Source organism: Nicotiana sylvestris, chromosome 9 (genome assembly GCF_000393655.2).
Source record: "Nicotiana sylvestris chromosome 9, ASM39365v2, whole genome shotgun sequence".
Taxonomy (NCBI): Eukaryota; Viridiplantae; Streptophyta; class Magnoliopsida; order Solanales; family Solanaceae; genus Nicotiana; species Nicotiana sylvestris.
Genome location: NC_091065.1, coordinates 95,480,613 through 95,500,559, shown reverse-complemented (window position 1 = coordinate 95,500,559; position 19,947 = coordinate 95,480,613). Strand labels below are relative to the sequence as shown.

The window sequence follows — 19,947 nt, the reverse complement described above, 5'->3', positions numbered from 1 at the left end:
ATGGTTTCACACGATGGGTGATGGACCATTGCTGTTATATCAAAAATCTTGATGAATCCTATATCATTTTACTATTATACGTTGATGATATACTAATTGCAGGATCTAGCATAAATGAGATCTATTTGGTCAAGCAACAACTGGCGGAGGAGTTTGAAATGAAAGACTTAGGACCAGCTAAGCAAATGCTTGGGATGAGGATTAGCAAAAACAGGTCGGAAGGAACCTTAAAGTTATCTCAAGAAAAGTACATACAAAAGGTACTAAGCAGGTTCAGTCTTCATGATGCAAATACCAGAAGCACTCCACTTGGAATCCATCTAAATCTATCAAAGGACCAATCACCTAAGACAGACGAAGAAAGGAAGTACATGTCCAAAGTTTCGTATGCTTTAGTAGTAGGAAGTTTGATGTATGCTATGGTTTGCACTAGACCTGACATAGCCCATGCAGTTGGAGTTGTCAGTAGATACATATCAGATCCAGGAAAGGAGCATTGGGAAGGTGTAAAATGGATATTACGATATCTCAAAGGCACCTCAGGTATGGCACTTTGTTTTAAAAGGAGCAATATTATCTTACAAGGTTTTGTTGATGCAAATTTAGGCAGCGATCTGGATAGTCGAAAAAGTACCACGGGCTACGTGTTCACCTTGGGTGGTACTGTTGTTAGTTAGATGTCCAGACTTCATAAAAGTGTTGCTCTATCTACCACTGAAGCGGAGTACATGGCAATCTCATAAGCTGGAAAAAAGATAATTTAGCTCAAGAATTTTCTTAAAGAGCTAGGAAAAAAGCAGGACAATTGTGAGCTTTTCAGCGATAGCCAGAGTGCAATTCATCTTGCCAAGAATCCATTGTTTCATGCAAGATCGAAGCATATCCAGTTGAGGTATCATCATATCCGAGAGTTGATAAATGAAGGAACTCTTTCCCTGCAGAAGATACCAGGATCAAAGTACCTGTCAGACATGTTGACCAAAGTTGTCGGTATTAACAAACTGAGGTTGTGCACGGCCTCAGTTAGCCTTCAAGACTGATAGCATGAAGGTGCCACCGGAGAATAGCAAATCTTTTTTTTTCTTTCTTGATGTAACATAGGTTTGAGGGGGAGATTGATAGGAGCAAACCTATTGTTATATGTGAAAGTAGACAAAAGAAAGAAAAATCAAAAAGAGATGAAATATGATGTAAGCACTTACATAGACATTCTTGTGATGTAAGCGTTTACCTCAGCATTCTTATGATGTAAGCGCTTACATCGGCATTCTTATGATATAAGTGCTTACCTCGGCAGGGCATTCAAATGCCTATAAATCGGGGTTTACATTTTCATTTGTAGATCATCCCAAAACTTCTTCTTTCTCTCTTCAATTAATAAAGAGCTATTCTTTGTGTGGCCGTGGAGTAGGCAAAAAATTGCCGAACCACGTAAATCTTTTCTTGTCCTGTCTTGTGCAATTTATTTCTTTTCTCTCTTAAATATCCTTTTCTTTATATTATCTTGACACGTTTCCCAATAGGGTGCGCCCGGGATTTGGTCTACCCTGAAGTTGTAGGTTTCGACCTTCTTGTTGTTGGCTACAATCATTTTCTCGCCTGACTCGATCCTTTTGGTGAGGTCCTCGAGCATTTTTTCGATGGCAGGATCGGCTACCAATCTGTTATTGCTCGTTCTCTCTGGTACCTGTTTGGCCGGGGGAGTAGCTCCCGGTCCTACTGTGCTAGGAATTTTTGGGTGGCTTTGCAGCTAAGCGATAGCCAGCTGTTGTGTCTGCAACATTTCAAAAATAACATAAAGGCTAACTTTACTTTCTTCCCGAGCTGGGATTTTTTGGGCTTCCTGTTGGTCGCTTTGTTGTTTGCTTATATCGGTGTGTGAGGTTTCATCGACTTGCTATGTGTCATGCGAACCCGCATCCGCTGGGATCGTTCCAGGTGCATTCTCGGGGTTCCATGCTGGCGTACCAGCACTCAGAACAGCCACACCATTTTCTCCGTGGTTTTCAAGGTTGTTGTTCTCAACTCTGTTCATTGAGCCAGACATTTTGACCTGAAATCGAAGATCTTGGACAAGAAAAAATGTGAAATATAACTTGCGCTGTGTAACAAAACTAGCAAGAAAATAATCACTATTATTTTTAGCCCCGCGGTGGGTGCCAAACTGTTTGAAAATGGTAATAACAATTAAATTTGTTGATGGGATTCTAAAAATACGTGATCTATTTTTATGCTAGTTTTTTAAGCAGTTGATGCTAGGTATATGAAGTTTAAGGACGAAATGTGAACTAAAGTAGATTTATAACCAAACCGAGGAGTTAGCTCTTCGGGTCTCGGACTGACCGATGCGGGGCCTCGAGGTCGATGCCTGGGCTCGGGCTCGAGCTATCGGGGAAGGGCTAACAGTTAGGATATAATTAAGGGAGGCTCTTTATGGCCAATGACAAACAATAAATGAAGAACAAGTATGAAAGCAGTAAATAGGAGCAATAGTATCGAGAGAATATGTTAGAAAGAAAAAAGAGAGAGAGAGAGAGAGAGAGAGTTATTATTTATCTCGTGTAGAATAGTTGGAGCAAAAACAGGTTCTTTAAAAAATGGTAAGGATCCCCTTTCTATAGAAGGGGAATCCTAACATAGTACAAAAGGCATTAATTACAAAGATATGGAGATGGGACGGCTAAGCGCGACACCAGGCTCTGCCAGTTCTATCTGCACACCTTGGGAACTTCCCATCCCTAGTATTGTCGTTGGCTCGGGAATAAATGGACATCGAGGGAGAGAACTCGACCGAAACCTCGCAGCCTCGAGGCCTCGAGATGACTTCTCGAAACATCTTAATGACGAGGAATTGGACCCTCCGATTTCACCGTATACATCTCTGTTTGGGTTGACTTATATGATTTGTGAGAGCTCGAGAGACTAGGGAGGTTGATGGCTGAGTAAGGTTGAGGACCTGAGAGTGAGGTATTGATATTGTAGCACGTGAGTTGTCCGTGCGGATCCTGATATGATACTGTAGCACGTGAGTTGTCCGTTATGATCTTCATATGATATAACAACACGTGAGTTGTCCATGCAGCACGTGAGTTGTTCGTGCAAAACGTGAGTTATCCATGCAGATCATAGCGCTTGGGCTATAAAAGCCCCTCCAGAGTCTACATAGCCCCAGTGAGCATGTACCTATTGAGTGTGAGTAGTGAAGGCTGAGAGCCGAGTGATTGAGTTGTTTAGATGAGTTGAGTGAATGTTGCCTTGAGAGGTTGTACTTGCTTTCATTGTTGTTGTACATAGTCGATATCTGACATTATTGTGAAATTTCTAAAAGATTTTATATCTGGTTTATTTGAACTTGAAACTGTATAAAATTGAATTGACTTAAACTGCCAGATTTGAAAGATTATTTATTTTTGACTGAAATTACTGAAATGATTTATATTTGTATAGCTCATCACTGCTTCTCTGTTCCTTATTTGTTTTCATTACTCACTGAGTTGGTTTTACTCACGCTACACCATGCACTTAATTTGCAGATCTAGGTGTGTCCGGCCATGGAGGACGTTGAGCTCGTGCGTGGTTGAGTACCGGAGACTTATGAGGTAGCTGATGGCGTCCGCAATCCTTGTCTCTCCTTTCTTATTATCTTTCCTCTCTTGTATTGGCATTTGGCACAGACTGTTTTAGACTCTGTTTCTAGACTGGTTGTTAAATGCTCATGACTTAGTGACACCCTGATGTCGGGCTAATATTCCGCACTGATGTTTTGGGTTTACCCCATTGTTATGTAAACTCCGGTTATTATAAATGTCTTAACTCATTTTTGTTAAATGTTGAAATTATTTTGAAAATGTCAGCTTGACTAGTACCATGATAGGCGCCATCATGACGCGTTAGGTTTTGGGTCGTGACACTTGATATTGTTAACAATGAGAACAAGTGATGTACTAGCAATGATTTTATTATGAGGTCGTACAACTCACTTCAGATTTGATATACCTCTTCAAATAACTGAAATAACTATTACAAATATATCAAATCAGAGCAATAGTGATAAACATATAAGGAGAGCAAAAGCAATAACATGGGATGACACTCTTTTGGCTAAGCATTAAACGATCGAAACAATCGCCTAGAGTTTTAGAAATATATTGAATATCGATGAACCGTTTGGTGGAGAAGTAATAGTTTGGGAGGTGATTTCTGTCAAATACGATCAGTAGTTCCAAAATTGACCAAAGCAGAAACTGTAAAAGCTAGCTTCCCAAAGTTATACCTATGACCTTAAATGAAAATATTCAAATGACAAGAAATATAAAAGTAAGAACAAATCCAACATTCAATGACTTCTTGCTTCGTGCTGGAAACTAAGAAGTGCATCCAATAAAAGATGATTTGGTTATTCTAGAACACTTGGTTATCAGCCCTAATGGTAATAGTAGTGCATTTAATAAGGAAACTATTTTTATTAGTAGATAAAAATGCAATTTGGGCAAATTACATGATAGAAATTAAAGAGCTCTCTTAGCTAGCAGAAATGAATATGTTGATCAACTAAATAAAAGGTTGATTTCAAAGTTTTATGGTATAAAAATAAAATATTTTTCAGTTTACTCACCAGAAGATGATACCAAAAATAATTACCAAGAAGAATACTTGTGTACTTTAATACCAAATGGGATTCTACTGTACATGTTTGTTGTCAAGTTCATTAATTTTTACATATGTTAGTGTCACTATATATAATAGACTAAGTCAAAATTGATATTCCATTGCATATAGGTTGAATTTGAATAAACTATGCCTGTCATGCTACTGAAAACTTAGATCCGCTCAATAGCTTATGTAATAGTACACATATGTAATGTCAACATGCAGAATTTATGATATTGGTCAATGTTCTTTTAAGTATGTGTTTATCCCCGAATTCAACTTCCGTATTTTGAAACTAAATAATATCCTTTTAAATTTGTGTGAAAATAATTTTAAGTATGTTTAAGTTTTGTAGTTATAATAAATAAGTGCAAGGACAAACATTCTAAATATTGAATTATATTTACCATAATATGTTTTCTTACACGAATAACTATATGGTGCACTTTCAAGAGGGATATCAATATCGACAACAAGAGTTCTAGTTATAGCAGAGTAACCAAAGCATTAGAAGGACACATATACAAAAAAAATATTGTTAATAAAGAAGTGTTCGGTAAGATACCATCACATTAGATACATTTAAACTACAATATATAATTGTCTACTTAACATGAATAAAATTGATAATTTATGTATGTTCTAATAATATCCTTTCATTTTGAAATCACGTATTATGCTAATATAACAATATTGTCACGACCCAATTCCATTATAGGCCGTGATGGTGCCCAACATCGTTGTTAGGCAAGCCAACACTGATCAGACTAGTGGTTTCCCGTTTAAAGAAATTATTAAGTGGTAACATATCCTTATTTGTTACAAAGATTTAGAAAATTTTCAAGTGTAACATAAATAAGCGGAAGCAATGAGTACAAATCGAAATCACTTAAGCAAACCCAAAGTCATAAGTCTACTAGTGTGTGTGCCAAGACCTGGTATCATAAGTATGTGGGAAACCTAGTAGACTACAAAATAATGCTAGCCTACTGTCTGAAAGAAAATAGACAGAAAAATAAAACATAAGGGAGACTCCAACTGCTGCAAAACAGCTCGGAAGGCAGCTCACCGTGAAATCTCGAGGTGGGGATCAACTATGCGTGTCGGACGGGTAACTAGATGCACTTGCCTCAGATCCTGTACAATTAAGTATAGAAGGGTAGTATGAGTACATAAACAATATGTTCCCAGTGAGTATCCAGTCTAACCTCGAAGAAGTAGTGACGAAGGGTCGACTTTGACACCTACTATGGGCTAAAAGTAATATAATCAAAGTGTTATACTAAGCATGGATTTCATGAATAATACTGAAAGCTCAATAATAGGAAATGATGAGTTTGTCTTTCATAATTATAAATTTCAAATTCAGTTTTATCATTTAACAGCTTAAAGTTCAAGACATTTAAGCAGTATCAATCATAAAGAGTTCCAAATAATTATGCGCAAATTATGTCGAGCCCGTATGCCCCAATCCAACATAATATTTAAACTGTGACTGCTAGAGGGTCGAAACGGCGCGAACCATAGATGCATCTATTTACTACTGAGGCGTTCGGCCCGATCCACAAATAGCAATTTGTTTTCAAAGGAAACACAATTTCACATTTATAGTCAAGCATTCAATTAAATCTTTCAAGTAAGTGAATTTTACCTTTTACACTTCCTTTACCAAGTTCCAATGACTTAAGTAATTGAATTAGCAAGTAAGGGCGCAAACATTTCATGCAAAGCATGATACGGGCCCTAATCTACCCGGACAATAGCATAATAGTAGCAACGTATGGACTCTCATCACCTCGTACGTACGTAGCCCCCACAAATAGGTAAACACATTTTTTTAATTCACCTATGGGGTTAATCCCCTCTTACAAGGTTAGAAAGGAGATTTACCTCGTCTCAAGGCCTACTTCTAAATTCAAGAATGCGCTCAAACCCTCAAATCGGAGCCGAACAAATCCAAAACAATTCAAATAGTGTAAAACTAATCAATATGTATTCAAAACTTTATATTCTAACTATCTAAGTGATTACCCAACACAAAATGTAAGATTCCTAAAATTCACCCCCGGGCCCACGTGCCTGAATTTCGAAAATGTTTGAAGAAAGTTGTTACCCCCCTAAGGAACATAAATAAATGATTTTTACTAAGTTCCATAATCATTTTCGTGGTAAAGTACCATTTTTTATTAAACCCTAAGTTTTTCATCTAAACCCGTGATTTCTACCAATTTTCATTTTAAAATCTACCCATAATCAATGGATTAAACTCACATTAAGTAGAAATTACTTACGTTGCAAAGCTAGTTCGAAATCTCCTCCTTAAGAGCTCCCCAATCGCCCAAGTGTGGAAGCAAATGTGATAAAAATTTGTCTAAACCCATATTAAATGAGGCTCAGTACCTCCAGCAGTTTCCGCACCTGTGGTCAAAGTGCCTCACCTGCACTCTCGCTTCTGTGGACAAGAGTTCGCTTCTGCAGAAATAACCCGGGCCGGCTAGCTTCGCATCTGCGGACGGGCACCCATTTCTGCGGTCCCGCTTCTGCGGAGGATGGGTCGTATCTGCGGAACCTGGGCTGCCCTTCCTTGGCCGTTTCTATGAGGCTTGGATCGCACCTACGGCTTGCCAAGTGCAGGTGCGATTATGACAGACCTGGTCCATTCAGTTGTTGCTCCAAATTCTCCACTTGGTCCGAGCCAGGTCAGATTGGCACTCCGGGCCCCGCCCGAACACACCAACAAGTTTGGAATCATAAAACGAACTCGCTCGAACTCTTGGAATGCCCGAAACAACATCAAAACTAAGAATCACACCCTAAAACCAATCGAATCAAACTTAAGAACTTCAAGTTCTTCAATTTACTTCCAATGCTCCGAAACGTACTTAAACTACTCGGATTGATACCAAATTTTGCGTCCAAGTCTTAAATGACATTACGGAACTATTCTCGGTCTGGAATCCCGTTTGCACCTTGATATCACCAAAACCTGCTCCAAACCAAATTTAAAGAACTTCTAAAACCTTCAAGAAGCAACTTTCACTATTAGGCGCCAAAATGCTCCCGGATCATCCAAACCCCGATCCGAACATACGCCCAAGTCTGAAATCATCATACCACCTGTCTCGACCAAAAATTCATTAACGGTCATAATGGCGCCAGACACTACTATCAGGCAAGCCAACACTAAATAATCAATCAAATTCTCATTTTTGTATTTTTGATATCATAAATTTTCCTCCATTTAACTAGTAAAAGATGAACTTTAAAGAATAATAATAACATTTTCCAATTTCAATTCTAAATATCCCATAATCATCCCAGAACCCAGTGTCACACGTGCATGATCATTTTCTAGGAAATAAAATAAAATACAATAACTGTCCGGAGTCCAAATTTGGACAAAAAAAAAGAAATACAAATACTCTGAAGGAGACTCTACTGGTTGCGGATCGTACATACGATGCTGCTCACCTAGGTCCACGTGTCAACCATGATGTTGCGCCCACTAGGCCACTAGCCATGCATGTGCATGTACAACAAATGTACAGCAAGTATAGTGTGAGTACAAAAATAATATGTACCCAGTAAGTATCCAGTCTAACCTCGAATAAGTAGTGACGAGAGGTCGACTTCGACACTTAGTAGTGGTCCAATAATATCAGTATAATAAAGAAGTGAATAAATACGAAACAGAGTAAATATATCAAATAAATAGGTATAGAATACGTGATACAATTCTCCTTTTTACAATTCTCACTCAAGCTCTCAACTAGAAAGTTCCTTCCGTAACTGGAGCATATATATATATATAGTGGATTTCATCAAAGAAATTGTCATGATTCGGATCAGGGAAAATCCCTCAGATACACTGGCTTCTTGCCAAATATTACACGAATCCATGGGGATATATATATATATATATATATATATATATATATATATATATATATATATATATATATGAAATGCCGAGGCGTACGGCTCGATCCAACATAAAAGTAAAATGTGCACTGCCGAAGGTCGAACGGCGCAAACCATAGATTTATCTATTAACCTGCCGAGGCGAACGGCCCGCTCCCATGAGAGTGTGGTACATAAATCCTGATGAGGCGAACGACCCGATCCCATAAGAGTAGTAGAAGGAAAATACCCCGCTCGCGAATCATACGTGCGAAGCGGTCAAATGTAAATTTAACATTAAAATCATATCTCTGTCTTGATTCCTTTCAAAATAAAGGAAATTCAACTTGTAGCTTTTTAAGGGAATTACCCCGCTCGCGAAACATACATGCGATGCGGTTACATATAGATTTCTTAAGCTATTATAATATTCCTCAATTATTTTCAATATTACGAAGTTTGAATGAAACCTTTTAAATCTTAAATTCTTCAATTTCAACTCCTTTCAAAACATTTAATAAGCAAACTCAATCTCGCTCCTTCTCAAGGAAGACAATAAACATGTGCACGGTGAAATCTGGGAGGCCGATTTCTCCTCGACTGAATACCTCGAAGGGTGATCCTGGAAGTCAGGGATCTCGATCCAGTCACGTCCCTCAAGATCGGTTGGTATCCTACGAAGGACAATGTCGAATAAAGCCCCGATGAACGCAGGAATCTCCCGAGGAATACACTCGGGGTCAATCAGGTCTATTCAAGCGGCTCGACATCAGCCCACGCGTACATTGCAAAATTGGCCAGTCGTCCCATCCTATTTCTTTTATCACGCAACGTATCTTGTACGAAGTTGGGACTTCCCCATTTCTATAAAAGGGGAGTCGCTAACACCCTGTAAAGGTAGAGCTCCAACCATTCTACTCAAGTGCAATAATATCTTCTCTCTCTTTCTCCTCTCTAGTTCGCTTTCCCTCGCTAGCTCGAAGCCATTTAGCTTTATTGCCTTCTTGTCTTTCTTTGTTTATCACTTGGTATTAGCTTGAAGTCACCTTAATATCTATCGCTCTCTTTCTTGGTCTTCATTATATAGCTCAGTACTGACCGTAAAGAGCCTTGTTTGATTCTATACTTAGTTGTTATCCCATTCCCGATTATCCCCAATAGCTTGAACTCGACCCAGTTATCGACCCCGAGGTCCCCCATCGACCGGACCTACACCCAGGCAGTAGGCCCTTCGGTTCAATTATCTCGTTTTAACTTGCATTTAACCTTTAAACTCCATATTATTAGCATCAACTTCTCTAACTACTAGCTCGGGAATAGATCACGTATTTTTAGAATCCCATTTATAAATTTAATTGTTGTTATCATTTTCACGGTAAACAAAACATAAATCAATAACAATATCAACAAGGCATGATGTAAGCCTAAAACTATCCAGACATAGGCATAGCTAGTAGCTACGTACGGACTCTCATCACCTCGTGCGTACGTAACCCCCAAAAAATATAAGCACATAATGATTTAGTTCACCTATGGGGTTAATTTCCTCTTACAAGGTTAGAAAGGAGACTTATCTTACTCCAAATTTCCATAACTGGCTCCCAAGACCTTCCGACGAATCAAATCGATGCCCAACGCTCCAAAACTAGTCAATAAGTATCCAAACCCATTAACATATACTCAAACTAATTATAATCCTATTTACAACAAATTCTCAACTCCGCTTGAAAAGTCAATAAAATTACCCTCAGGCCCAGATGCCCCGATTCCGAAAATTTTCGAAGATAAACTTTGCCCATAACCTCACGAACTTAAATATATAATTTATTCCCAATTTTATGTCCAATTTCATGGTCAAAATCCAAAAATACTGATTCCTAGGATTTTCTTCAAATTTCAAAATTTCTACAAATTTTCATGTCTAAATCCATACATAATCCAAGTTTTTAACTTGCAATAGGAGGATCACTTACCTTAACATAGATGACGAAAATCTCTCTTCAAAGAGCTCAAAAAATCGTCCAATCAAATGAAAAATGGAGGATAAATGGCCAAATCCCGTCTTTAAAATCACACTACCTAGCACAGCCCTTCTTCACGAACGCGGAACATCCCTCGCGTTCATGAAGCTCAAACCCTCACGCCTAGAAATCCTTATTCGTGAATATGGCAAGCCCCTTGCGTTCACGAAGCACAATCTGTCTCAGCCCCCAGCTCCTCTACACGAACGCGAAGCTTTACCAGCAAGACCTCCGTGAATGCGTCTGCCCACTCGCGAACGCGTAGAACTAAAAGAGCCCAGTCCAATTTCCTTCTTCGAACGCGTGAGGCCCTTCATGTTTGCGAAGAACAACATCAGCACCAGCAACAGCAACTTAACCAAAATTGCCTCGAAACCCCTGCCCCCATCCGAAACCCCCCCGAAACACACTCGAGGCCCCCTAGACCCCATCCAATCACACCAACCAGTCCCAAAACATGACACGAACTTTCCCGAGGACTCAAATCACATCAAATAACGCCAAAATCACGAATCACAACCCAAACCAAGCTTAATGAACTTTAGAACTTCAAACTTCTACATTCGATACCGAAACCTATCACTCACATCCGATTGACCTCAAATTTTGCACACAAGTCATATTTGACATTACGGACCTACTCTAACTTTCAGAATCAAATTTCGACTCAGATATCAAAAACTCCACTTCCGGTCAAACTTCCCAAAAACCTTCAAATTTCTAACTTTCGCCAAATGACTCCAAAATGACCTACGGGTATCCGAATCAACCTCCGGACGCGCTCCTAATACCAGAATTACCATAAGGATCTATTCTCAGACTCGGAATCCCAAACGGACATCAATAATATTGAAATGCACTTCAACCCAAATTTATAAAATTCTTCCAAAATGCTAACTTCCACAATAGGCGTCGAAACACTCCAGGGTCATCCAAAACCCGATCCGGACATATGCCCATGTCCGAAATCATCATACGAACGCGTTGGAATCTGCAAACCCCGATTCCGAGGTCGCTTACTCAAAATCAACCCTTAGTCAGATTCTTCCACTTTAAGCTTACGAAATGAGAATTCTCTTTCCAAATCAACTCCGAACTCCCCAAATTTCAATTCCGACTACGCGTACAAGTCATAATAACTGAAGTGAAGCTACACATGGCATCAAACCACCGAACGGTATGCTAGAGCTCAAAACAACTGGTCGGGTCGTTACAGAACCTATTAGAACCGTTAAATCCCAATTCCGAGTTAGTTTACTCAAAATGTTGTCCGGAGTCAAACTTGGCCTTTTAAGCCAACCTTAAAGAACCAACTGTTCCGATTTCAACCTGAACTCTTTCAAATCTCGAACTAACCATCCCCGCAAGTCATAAATCAATAAAAGCAAGTACGGGAAGCCTCATTTAGGGGAACGGGGTTCTAGAAAGCAAAATAACCGATCAGGCCGTTACATTCTCCATCTCTTAAACAAGCATTCATCCTCGAACGGGTTTAAAAGAAATCCTCTTGGACCTTAACTAGTGATCCTGTCTGGCAACAATGGCGACTAGCTCCTCCTCATAACTCAAGATTAGCTGAATAGTGCTAAAGTCTAACATATGTGACAATTCAGCGCGATACCTCCGGAGCATAACACGTGAAATACCGGATGAACCCCCGATAGGCTGGGAGGTAAAGCAAGCTCATAAGTAACCTCCCTAACCCACCTCAACACCTCAAATGGCCCTATAAACCTTGGTCTTAGATTGCCCTTCTTCCCGAATCTCATAATGCCCTTCATCAGCGAGACATTCAAAAGAACCTTCTAGACTGTCGTAAATGATACGTCACGCGCCTTGTGATCTGCGTAACTCTTCTGTCTGGACTGTGCTGTGCGGAGTCGCTCCTGAATCAACTTTACCTTTTCCAAAGCATCATTCACCAAATTAGTACCATATAACTTAGCCTCGCCGGGCTTAAACCATCCGATAGGAGAACGATATCGCTGACCATATAAAGCCTCAAATGGAGCCATCTCGATGCTGGACTGATAATTATTATTGTAAGAAAACTCGGCCAAAGGAAAGAACTGATCACATTGTCCCCTAAAGTTAATCACATATGACCTGAGCATGTCCTCCAAGATCTGAACTATCCGCTCTGACTACCCGTTGGTATGTGGGTGAAACACAGTACTAAGCTCTACATGGGTTCCTAATTCATTATGAACGGCTCTCCAGAAATGTGAAGTGAACTGAGGGCCTCTATCTGATATGATGGAAACAGGCACACCGTGCAACCGAACTATCTCCTGAATATAAATCTGGGCCAACTTATCTGAAGTATATGTAGTCACAACCGGAATGAAATGTGCCAATTTGGTCAACCTATTGACAATGACCCAAATTGTATCAACTTTCACAACATCCACGGCAACCCAACTACGAAGTCCATAGTAATGCACTCCCATTTACACTCATTTATAGTCATCTACAGAAGTAGGCCACCTGGCCTCTGGTGCTCATGCTTGACCTGCTGGCAATTTAGGTACCTGACTACATACTCAACTATATCTTTCTTCATTTGATGCCACCAATAATGGTGCCTCAGGTCACAATACATCTTCGTAGCACCTGGTGAATGGAATATCGAGATTTGTATGCCTCCTCAAGAATCCTTCCTCTCAAGCTATCAAAACTATGAACACATAAATGACCCTGGAGTCGCAGAACACCATCCTCGCCGATAGAAACCTCCTTGGCACCACCTTGATGTACCGTCTCTCTGAGGACCGTCAAATGTAGATCATTAAACTATCGAGTCTTGATCTGCTTCAATAGTGAAGACTGAGAAACAACACATGCAAGAACTAAACTGGGCTCTGAAATGTCCAACCTCACAAATCTATTAGCCATGGACTGAATTTCCAAAGCTAATGGCCTCTTCGCTACTGAAATGAACGCCAAGCTACCCATACTCTCTGCCTTTCTGCTCAGAGCATTTACAACTACATTTACCTTGCCTAGGTGATAAAGAATAGTGATGTCATAATCCTTTAGTAACTCAAGCTATTTGCACTACCTCAAATTGTGATCCATTTGCTTGAATAAATGTTGTAAGCTGCGATGATCTGCGTAAACCTCACATGACCCCCATAAAGATAATGCCTCCAGACCTTAAGAGCATGAATAATCACGGCTAACTCTAAATCATGTACATGGTAATTCTTCTCATGAATCTTCAGTTGACGCGAAGCATATGCAATAACTCACCCCTCTTGCATCAATACATAACCCAAGCCAACGCATGAAGCGTCGCAATACACCGTATACATCCCCGAACCATAAGGCAACACTAGAACCAGTTCTATAGTCAAAGTTTTCTTAAGCTTCTGAAAGCTCGCCTCACAATCATCGGACCAACGTAACGGAGCACCCTTTTGGGTCAATCTAGTCAGAGGTGCTGCAATAGATGAAAACCCCTGCACAAACCGGTAATAATAACCTACTAACCCCAGGAAACTCCTAATCTCAGTCACCGAAGTAGGACGAGGCCAACTCTGGACTACCTCAATCTTCTTAAGATCTACCTTAATACCCTCTCCTGATACAACTTGCCCCGAGAATGCCCGAGACTCTAGACAAAACTCACACTTGGAGAACTTAGCATATAGATTCTATTCTCTCAATGTCTGAAGCACCACTCTCAAATGTTGCTCGTGCTCCCCAGGCTACATGAGTAAATCAAGATGTCATCAATGAAGACAATAACAAAGGAATAAATCAAGGCCTAAACTCTCGATTCATCAAATCCATAAACGCCGTTGGGGAAGTAGTCAAGCCGAAGAACATCACTAGAAACTCATAATGGGCATATCTAGTACGGAAGGTAGTCTTCTTAACATCTGAGTCTTGAATCTTCAACTGATGGCATCCCGATCTCAAGTCAATCTTAGAAAACACCCTAGTACCCTACAACTGGTCAACCAAATCATCAATGCTCGGCAATAGGTACTCGTTCTTGATGGTAAACTTACTCAACTGGCGGTAATCAATGCACATCCGCATAATCCCATCTTTCTTCTTCACAAATAGCACTAGTGCATCCCAAGGTGATACACTTGGCCAGACAAAAACCCTTTTGCTAATAACTCCTCAAGCTGCTCTTTCTACTCCTTCAACTCTTTCGGAGCGATACGGTATGGTGGGATAGATAGAGGTTGGGTACCTGGAGCCAAATCAATACAGAAATCAATATCGTGATCTAGTGGCATGCCTAGAAGGTCAGAAGAAAACACATCGGCAAAATCCTGGACTACTGGCACTGAATCAATCATTGCAGACTCTGCGGTAATGTCCTGAACATAAGCTAGATAAGCCAAACATCCCTTCTCGACCATATGTCGAGCCTTCAGAAAAGAGATGACCTGACTAGCTATATGAACAGAGGAACTTTTCCACTCCAATCTCGACAACTCTGGCATCGCTAAAGTGACAGTCTTGGCATGACAATCAAGGATGACGTGATATGGGGGTAACCGGTCCATGCCTAGGATGACCTCAAAGTTGGTCATATCAAGCAACAGAATGTCCACTCTAGTGTCTTAACCATAATATGACCACACAGGACCGATAGATCCAATCCACAACCACAGAATTGCCCGTATGAGTGAACACATAAATAGAAGTACCCAAGGACTCACGAGGAATATCCAGGAAATGAGCAAACAGAGATGATACATATGAATAGGTAGACCCTGGATCAAATAATACTGAAGCATCCCTACGGCAGACGGAAATATTACATGTGATCACGGCATCTAAGGCCAATGCATTTGGTCTGGGCGGAAAATCATAGAATCTAGATGGAGCACTGGCTGGCTGGCCTCCACCTGAGTGAGCAATAGCTAGCTAACCTCTCCCTATCTGGCCTCCATTGTCACGCCCCAAACTAGGGGAGGCACGACTGGCACTCGATACTGTATTCGATCGAGTTAGCCACTAAACATACAAGCTAAATAAATTGGGGGACCAATAGATCGGGCAGCACAACATCTGAAATACTAAACCTGGACCATTAAGGTCATGACCTGAATAACAATAAGTCATATAAACAAAGGTAGACGAGCCAAAATAATAAAGTACTAGCTGGCCGACGAGGCCGCGACTGGAGACATACATGCCTACACACATATATATACATGCCAAGCCTATGGGCTGGAAACTGGAAGTTGTAAAAAGAAACCCAGAATACTGTGTCCACACTAGCCTCTAAGAGTGTCATAAGCACTGTCGAGACAAGGCCCTAACTATACCCAAACTGTACAATAAAAGTAACCATCCTATGAAAGCTCCAGGACGAGGTGGAGCTTACCAACTCACAGTTGAACCCCAAAATCCAAGCGGAGGGGTCGATCAGAGTCCCTACCTGGACCTGCACGCACACAACATTAATGCAGTGTCCCTTGGCAACGGGACATCAGTACGAATAAAACTGTACTGTTATGTAAGGCAGAAAGTAGAATCATACATAGCTGATGAAAAAGTAATAGAGATACCACCTGACACTGAAACTCTGATATCCTCCATGGCCGACATCCGACCTCATGGTAATCAAATATGCATGGTATGCTCGTGTAATCGTATGTCGTGAATACATATATATTGATGCAAATGCATGACATATCCAACCAAATGCTAGCAATGGCGGTCTCTTCCAGTAGCTAACCGGTATCATATCGCCAACCTGTGGCCATTTGTACAATATATATAGTTTTTCGGGCAAATAGGCCCCTTACCTCCGATTATAGCTCGAAGTCCATGCATAAAATGCCATGTATGATATGAACTTTGAATGCACATAATAGGCCATAACAAGAACTTAGCCAACCTTGGCTCATAGGTACTCTTATTCTCATAATCTCATAATCATCTTCGTATCGCATACAATTGTCTCGTGGAACCTCATATGTTTTCATTCTTTTGAATAAGCTTGGAAACTTAACTCAACTTTTAGAAAGATAACTTAACTCTGAAGAGGTTGATAAAAAGCTTAAGGTGCTTCACGTAGTCCTTATACCTGATTTCTTGATATTTAGTAAAAGAAAGTATTTTAAAAAAAAATCAAGTGTCTTAATAGTTTAAACATAAAAATTATATTTGAGATTTTTGAAAATCGACGTGTCACTTTAGAGATTTTAAGATAAACTTTAACAAGGGAGAATGACTGATCGCAAATACTAAATGCCTTTATTTTCTAGTTACACAACCCAAAGACGAATAAGAATTCACATATATAGACATATAGTTAAGAAAGTCGACAAAATGACATATATAGATGTCGAATACTCTATTTAACCGAATGAGTGGAATATCAACCTAATAGCATCATGAAAATACTTCAGCTACGATCCCAATGCCTTTCACAAAAGGTCTTTCTAGCAATAGAGTAGTAAAATATCCCATTTGACGTCTTAGGAATTTCCCAGAATTTGTGCTAAAAGGAAGGACGAAGCTTAGCCTTAACATACCTTTCCAACGAACGTCTGAATGCCTGTAGTTCCTTCACAAAAGTTGTTCCTTAGGTCCTAAGCTTCAAAAACACTATATATATGCAGCTTATACGCACCTATAAACAGTTCATAATTGAGTTTAAATCGGCAGATTTGCCATATGACCCTAACTTGACAAAACGTCCGTAGAACTTTGTAAAAACGATCATAAAAAAGTCCCAAGATGATTACCTTGGCAAACCAAGTATAAAGCTTAAAGAACCAGAAAGAACAACAAATTCCTATCTTCCAAGAATAGCTCCAAACACAGCTAATAGAAGGGGGAAATGATTGCAAAGCGTAGAGATTGAGTTTCTAGGCACGGGGACAAACTTTAACGGTAGAAATCGTTAAAAACGTACCTTAATCACTCAAGACCACCATGGAATCCTCTCTTCAGCTCCCTCACTGTTTTTTGACGAAAATGAAATGTTTTTAGGCCTGAAAAGTCGAATTTTCTGACTTATACTACTTGTTTGACCCGACCCTGTTCGCGACCCAGTTTAAGCCTGGACAGTCCGCGGTAAAACAGTCATAACATTTTACTCCGATGTCTGATTGATGAGTGGTGTTTTTGGTTGTGAACTAGACTTGTAGACCTTCGATTTGATAGGTTGTGGGTCTAATAACTCATTATATATTGGGAGAAATGATCTGATACATTTGACCCAAAGTTTAAAAAATTTATTAGAGAAATTTACGATAACCTTTGCCGACCTTTATTTCGCAACTTGCTTGATTCCAAAACTTAACATGTGATCCGTGTTATATTATAATACCTCATAACACATTAGCATATTAGACACTCTTGGTCTTATCCCATATGTGTAAATTAACTTAAACCTTCCGAACGCGCGGGGTACCACCCGAGCCATTTCTTTAACCACGAACCTTTGTTTAAGGGATTCCTTTGACCTACAGCTTTAGTTTAGTTCCTTGATATTACCACGCATTTTCATTCTTATTCTCCCAATGTGCTACACCCAATCATATATACTTAATATAACCACACCACGTTACGTATATTACGTAAGAGAAAAAGAAAAAAAACATGGGGTCTCATAGTCTCCCCCCCCTTAAGAACATTCGTCCGCAAATGGGTCAATTCAATTCCTTGGTTTCATTTGTTATTCCTGCTAATACATTATTTGCAAGGCTATATTTGTTACATTTGCAAAGCATAAATCAAATTCTGAAGATTTCAACTACTAGGCTTCGTATAGCTATCTCGCAATAAGAAATTTAAATTGCTCTTTCAAGTCATTTAAAATCCAATTAAGTTGCTGTAAAGAAATAATAGCCAATTATATAAATGCGACTCACCTTAAGTCGTAAATAGGTGGGGGTACTTCTTCCTCATTTCCTCGTCAGCTTCCCAGGTCATTTCCTCGATGTTGTTATTTCGCCATAACACTTTCACGGAAGCCACTTCTTTAGTTCGAAGCTTTCTTACCTGCCGATCTAAAATAGCTACTGGTACCTCTGCATAAGATAAGTCTTCAGCAATGTGAATATCCTCAATGGGCGTAATACGTGAAGGATCTCCAATGCACTTCTGCAACATAGATACATGAAACACAGGATGGACTGCTTCCAATTTTGAAGGCAAATCAAGCTCGTACGCCACCCTACCAATCCTCTGAATAATCTTATACAGTCCAACATACCTGGGGCTAAGCATTCCTTTCTTTCCAAATCACATGACGCCCTTCATAGGTGATACTTTCAGGAAAACCCAATCTTTCACATCAAACTCTAAGTCTCGTCGTCGAACATCTGCATAAGACTTCTACCGACTTTGTGCTGTACGCAGCCGGTCTCTAATAAGTTTTATCTTTTCCATTGCTTGCTGGACTAAATTAGGACCTAGAAACTCTATTTCCCCGACCTTGAACCAACCGATCGGCGACCTACACTTCCGCCCGTATAGTGCTTCGTAAGAGGCCATCTGAATACTAGTTTGGAAGCTGTTATTATAAGCAAACTCAATAAGAGGTATATGATCATCCCAACTTCCTTTAAAATCTAGCACGCAGGCACGTAACATATCCTCAACTATCTGAATAGTACGCTCTGCCTGTCCATCAGTTTGCGGATGAAAAGCGGTGCTAAGATTTGCCTGCGTGCCTAGACCCTTCTGAAAAGATTTCCAAAAATGTGTTGTAAATTGAGCCCCTCGATCAGAGATAATAGATGATGGCACTCCGTGAAGGCGAACAATCTCTCGAATATAAAGCTTGGCATAATCCTCGGCTGAATATGTCGTCCTAACTGGCAGGAAATGAGCAGATTTTGTAAGCCTATCAATAATTACCCAAATAGAATCATACCTCCGTGGAGTGCAAGGCAAACCAGTGATGAAGTCCATATTTATCATGTCCCATTTCCATAATGGAAGTTCAATATACTGAGTTAGGCCTCCAGGCCTCTGATGTTTGGCTTTAACTTGCTGGCAGTTGGGACATTGGGCTACCATCTCCGCGATATCTTTTTTCATTCCATTCCACCAATAGATCTGTCAAAGGTCCCGATACATCTTTGTCGCTCCGGGGTGAACTGCATATCTAGAATAATGGGCCTCCAAAAGAATCTTGGCGCGGAGCTCTTTGACTGTTGGTACACAAGCGGCCCTGGTATCTAAGGACTCCATCTCCAGTTAGCTCAAATAAAGGTTGTCGCTGCTGTGGAATACTTTCCCTCAGTTTTATAAGCTCAGGGTCCTCGTGTTGTCGCTCTTTCACTTCAATAACCAAAGAAGATTTTGCTGTATTCTGAACGAGAATGCATCCACCCTCTGCGTCTACCAAACTCACCTATAAATAAGCTAGCTGGCATAGATATTTGGT

General features: G+C 40.1%; 1 protein-coding gene across 1 annotated transcript; it reads right to left on the bottom strand.

Annotated features, from left to right (window-relative positions):
- Positions 1-18,425: 18,425 nt before the first annotated feature.
- LOC138877942 (uncharacterized) lies at positions 18,426-18,782 on the bottom strand. The gene has a single exon (XM_070157587.1). It carries the CDS (start codon positions 18,780-18,782, stop codon positions 18,426-18,428), a length of 357 nt encoding a protein of 118 aa, XP_070013688.1.
- Between the last annotated feature and the right edge of the window lie 1,165 nt (positions 18,783-19,947).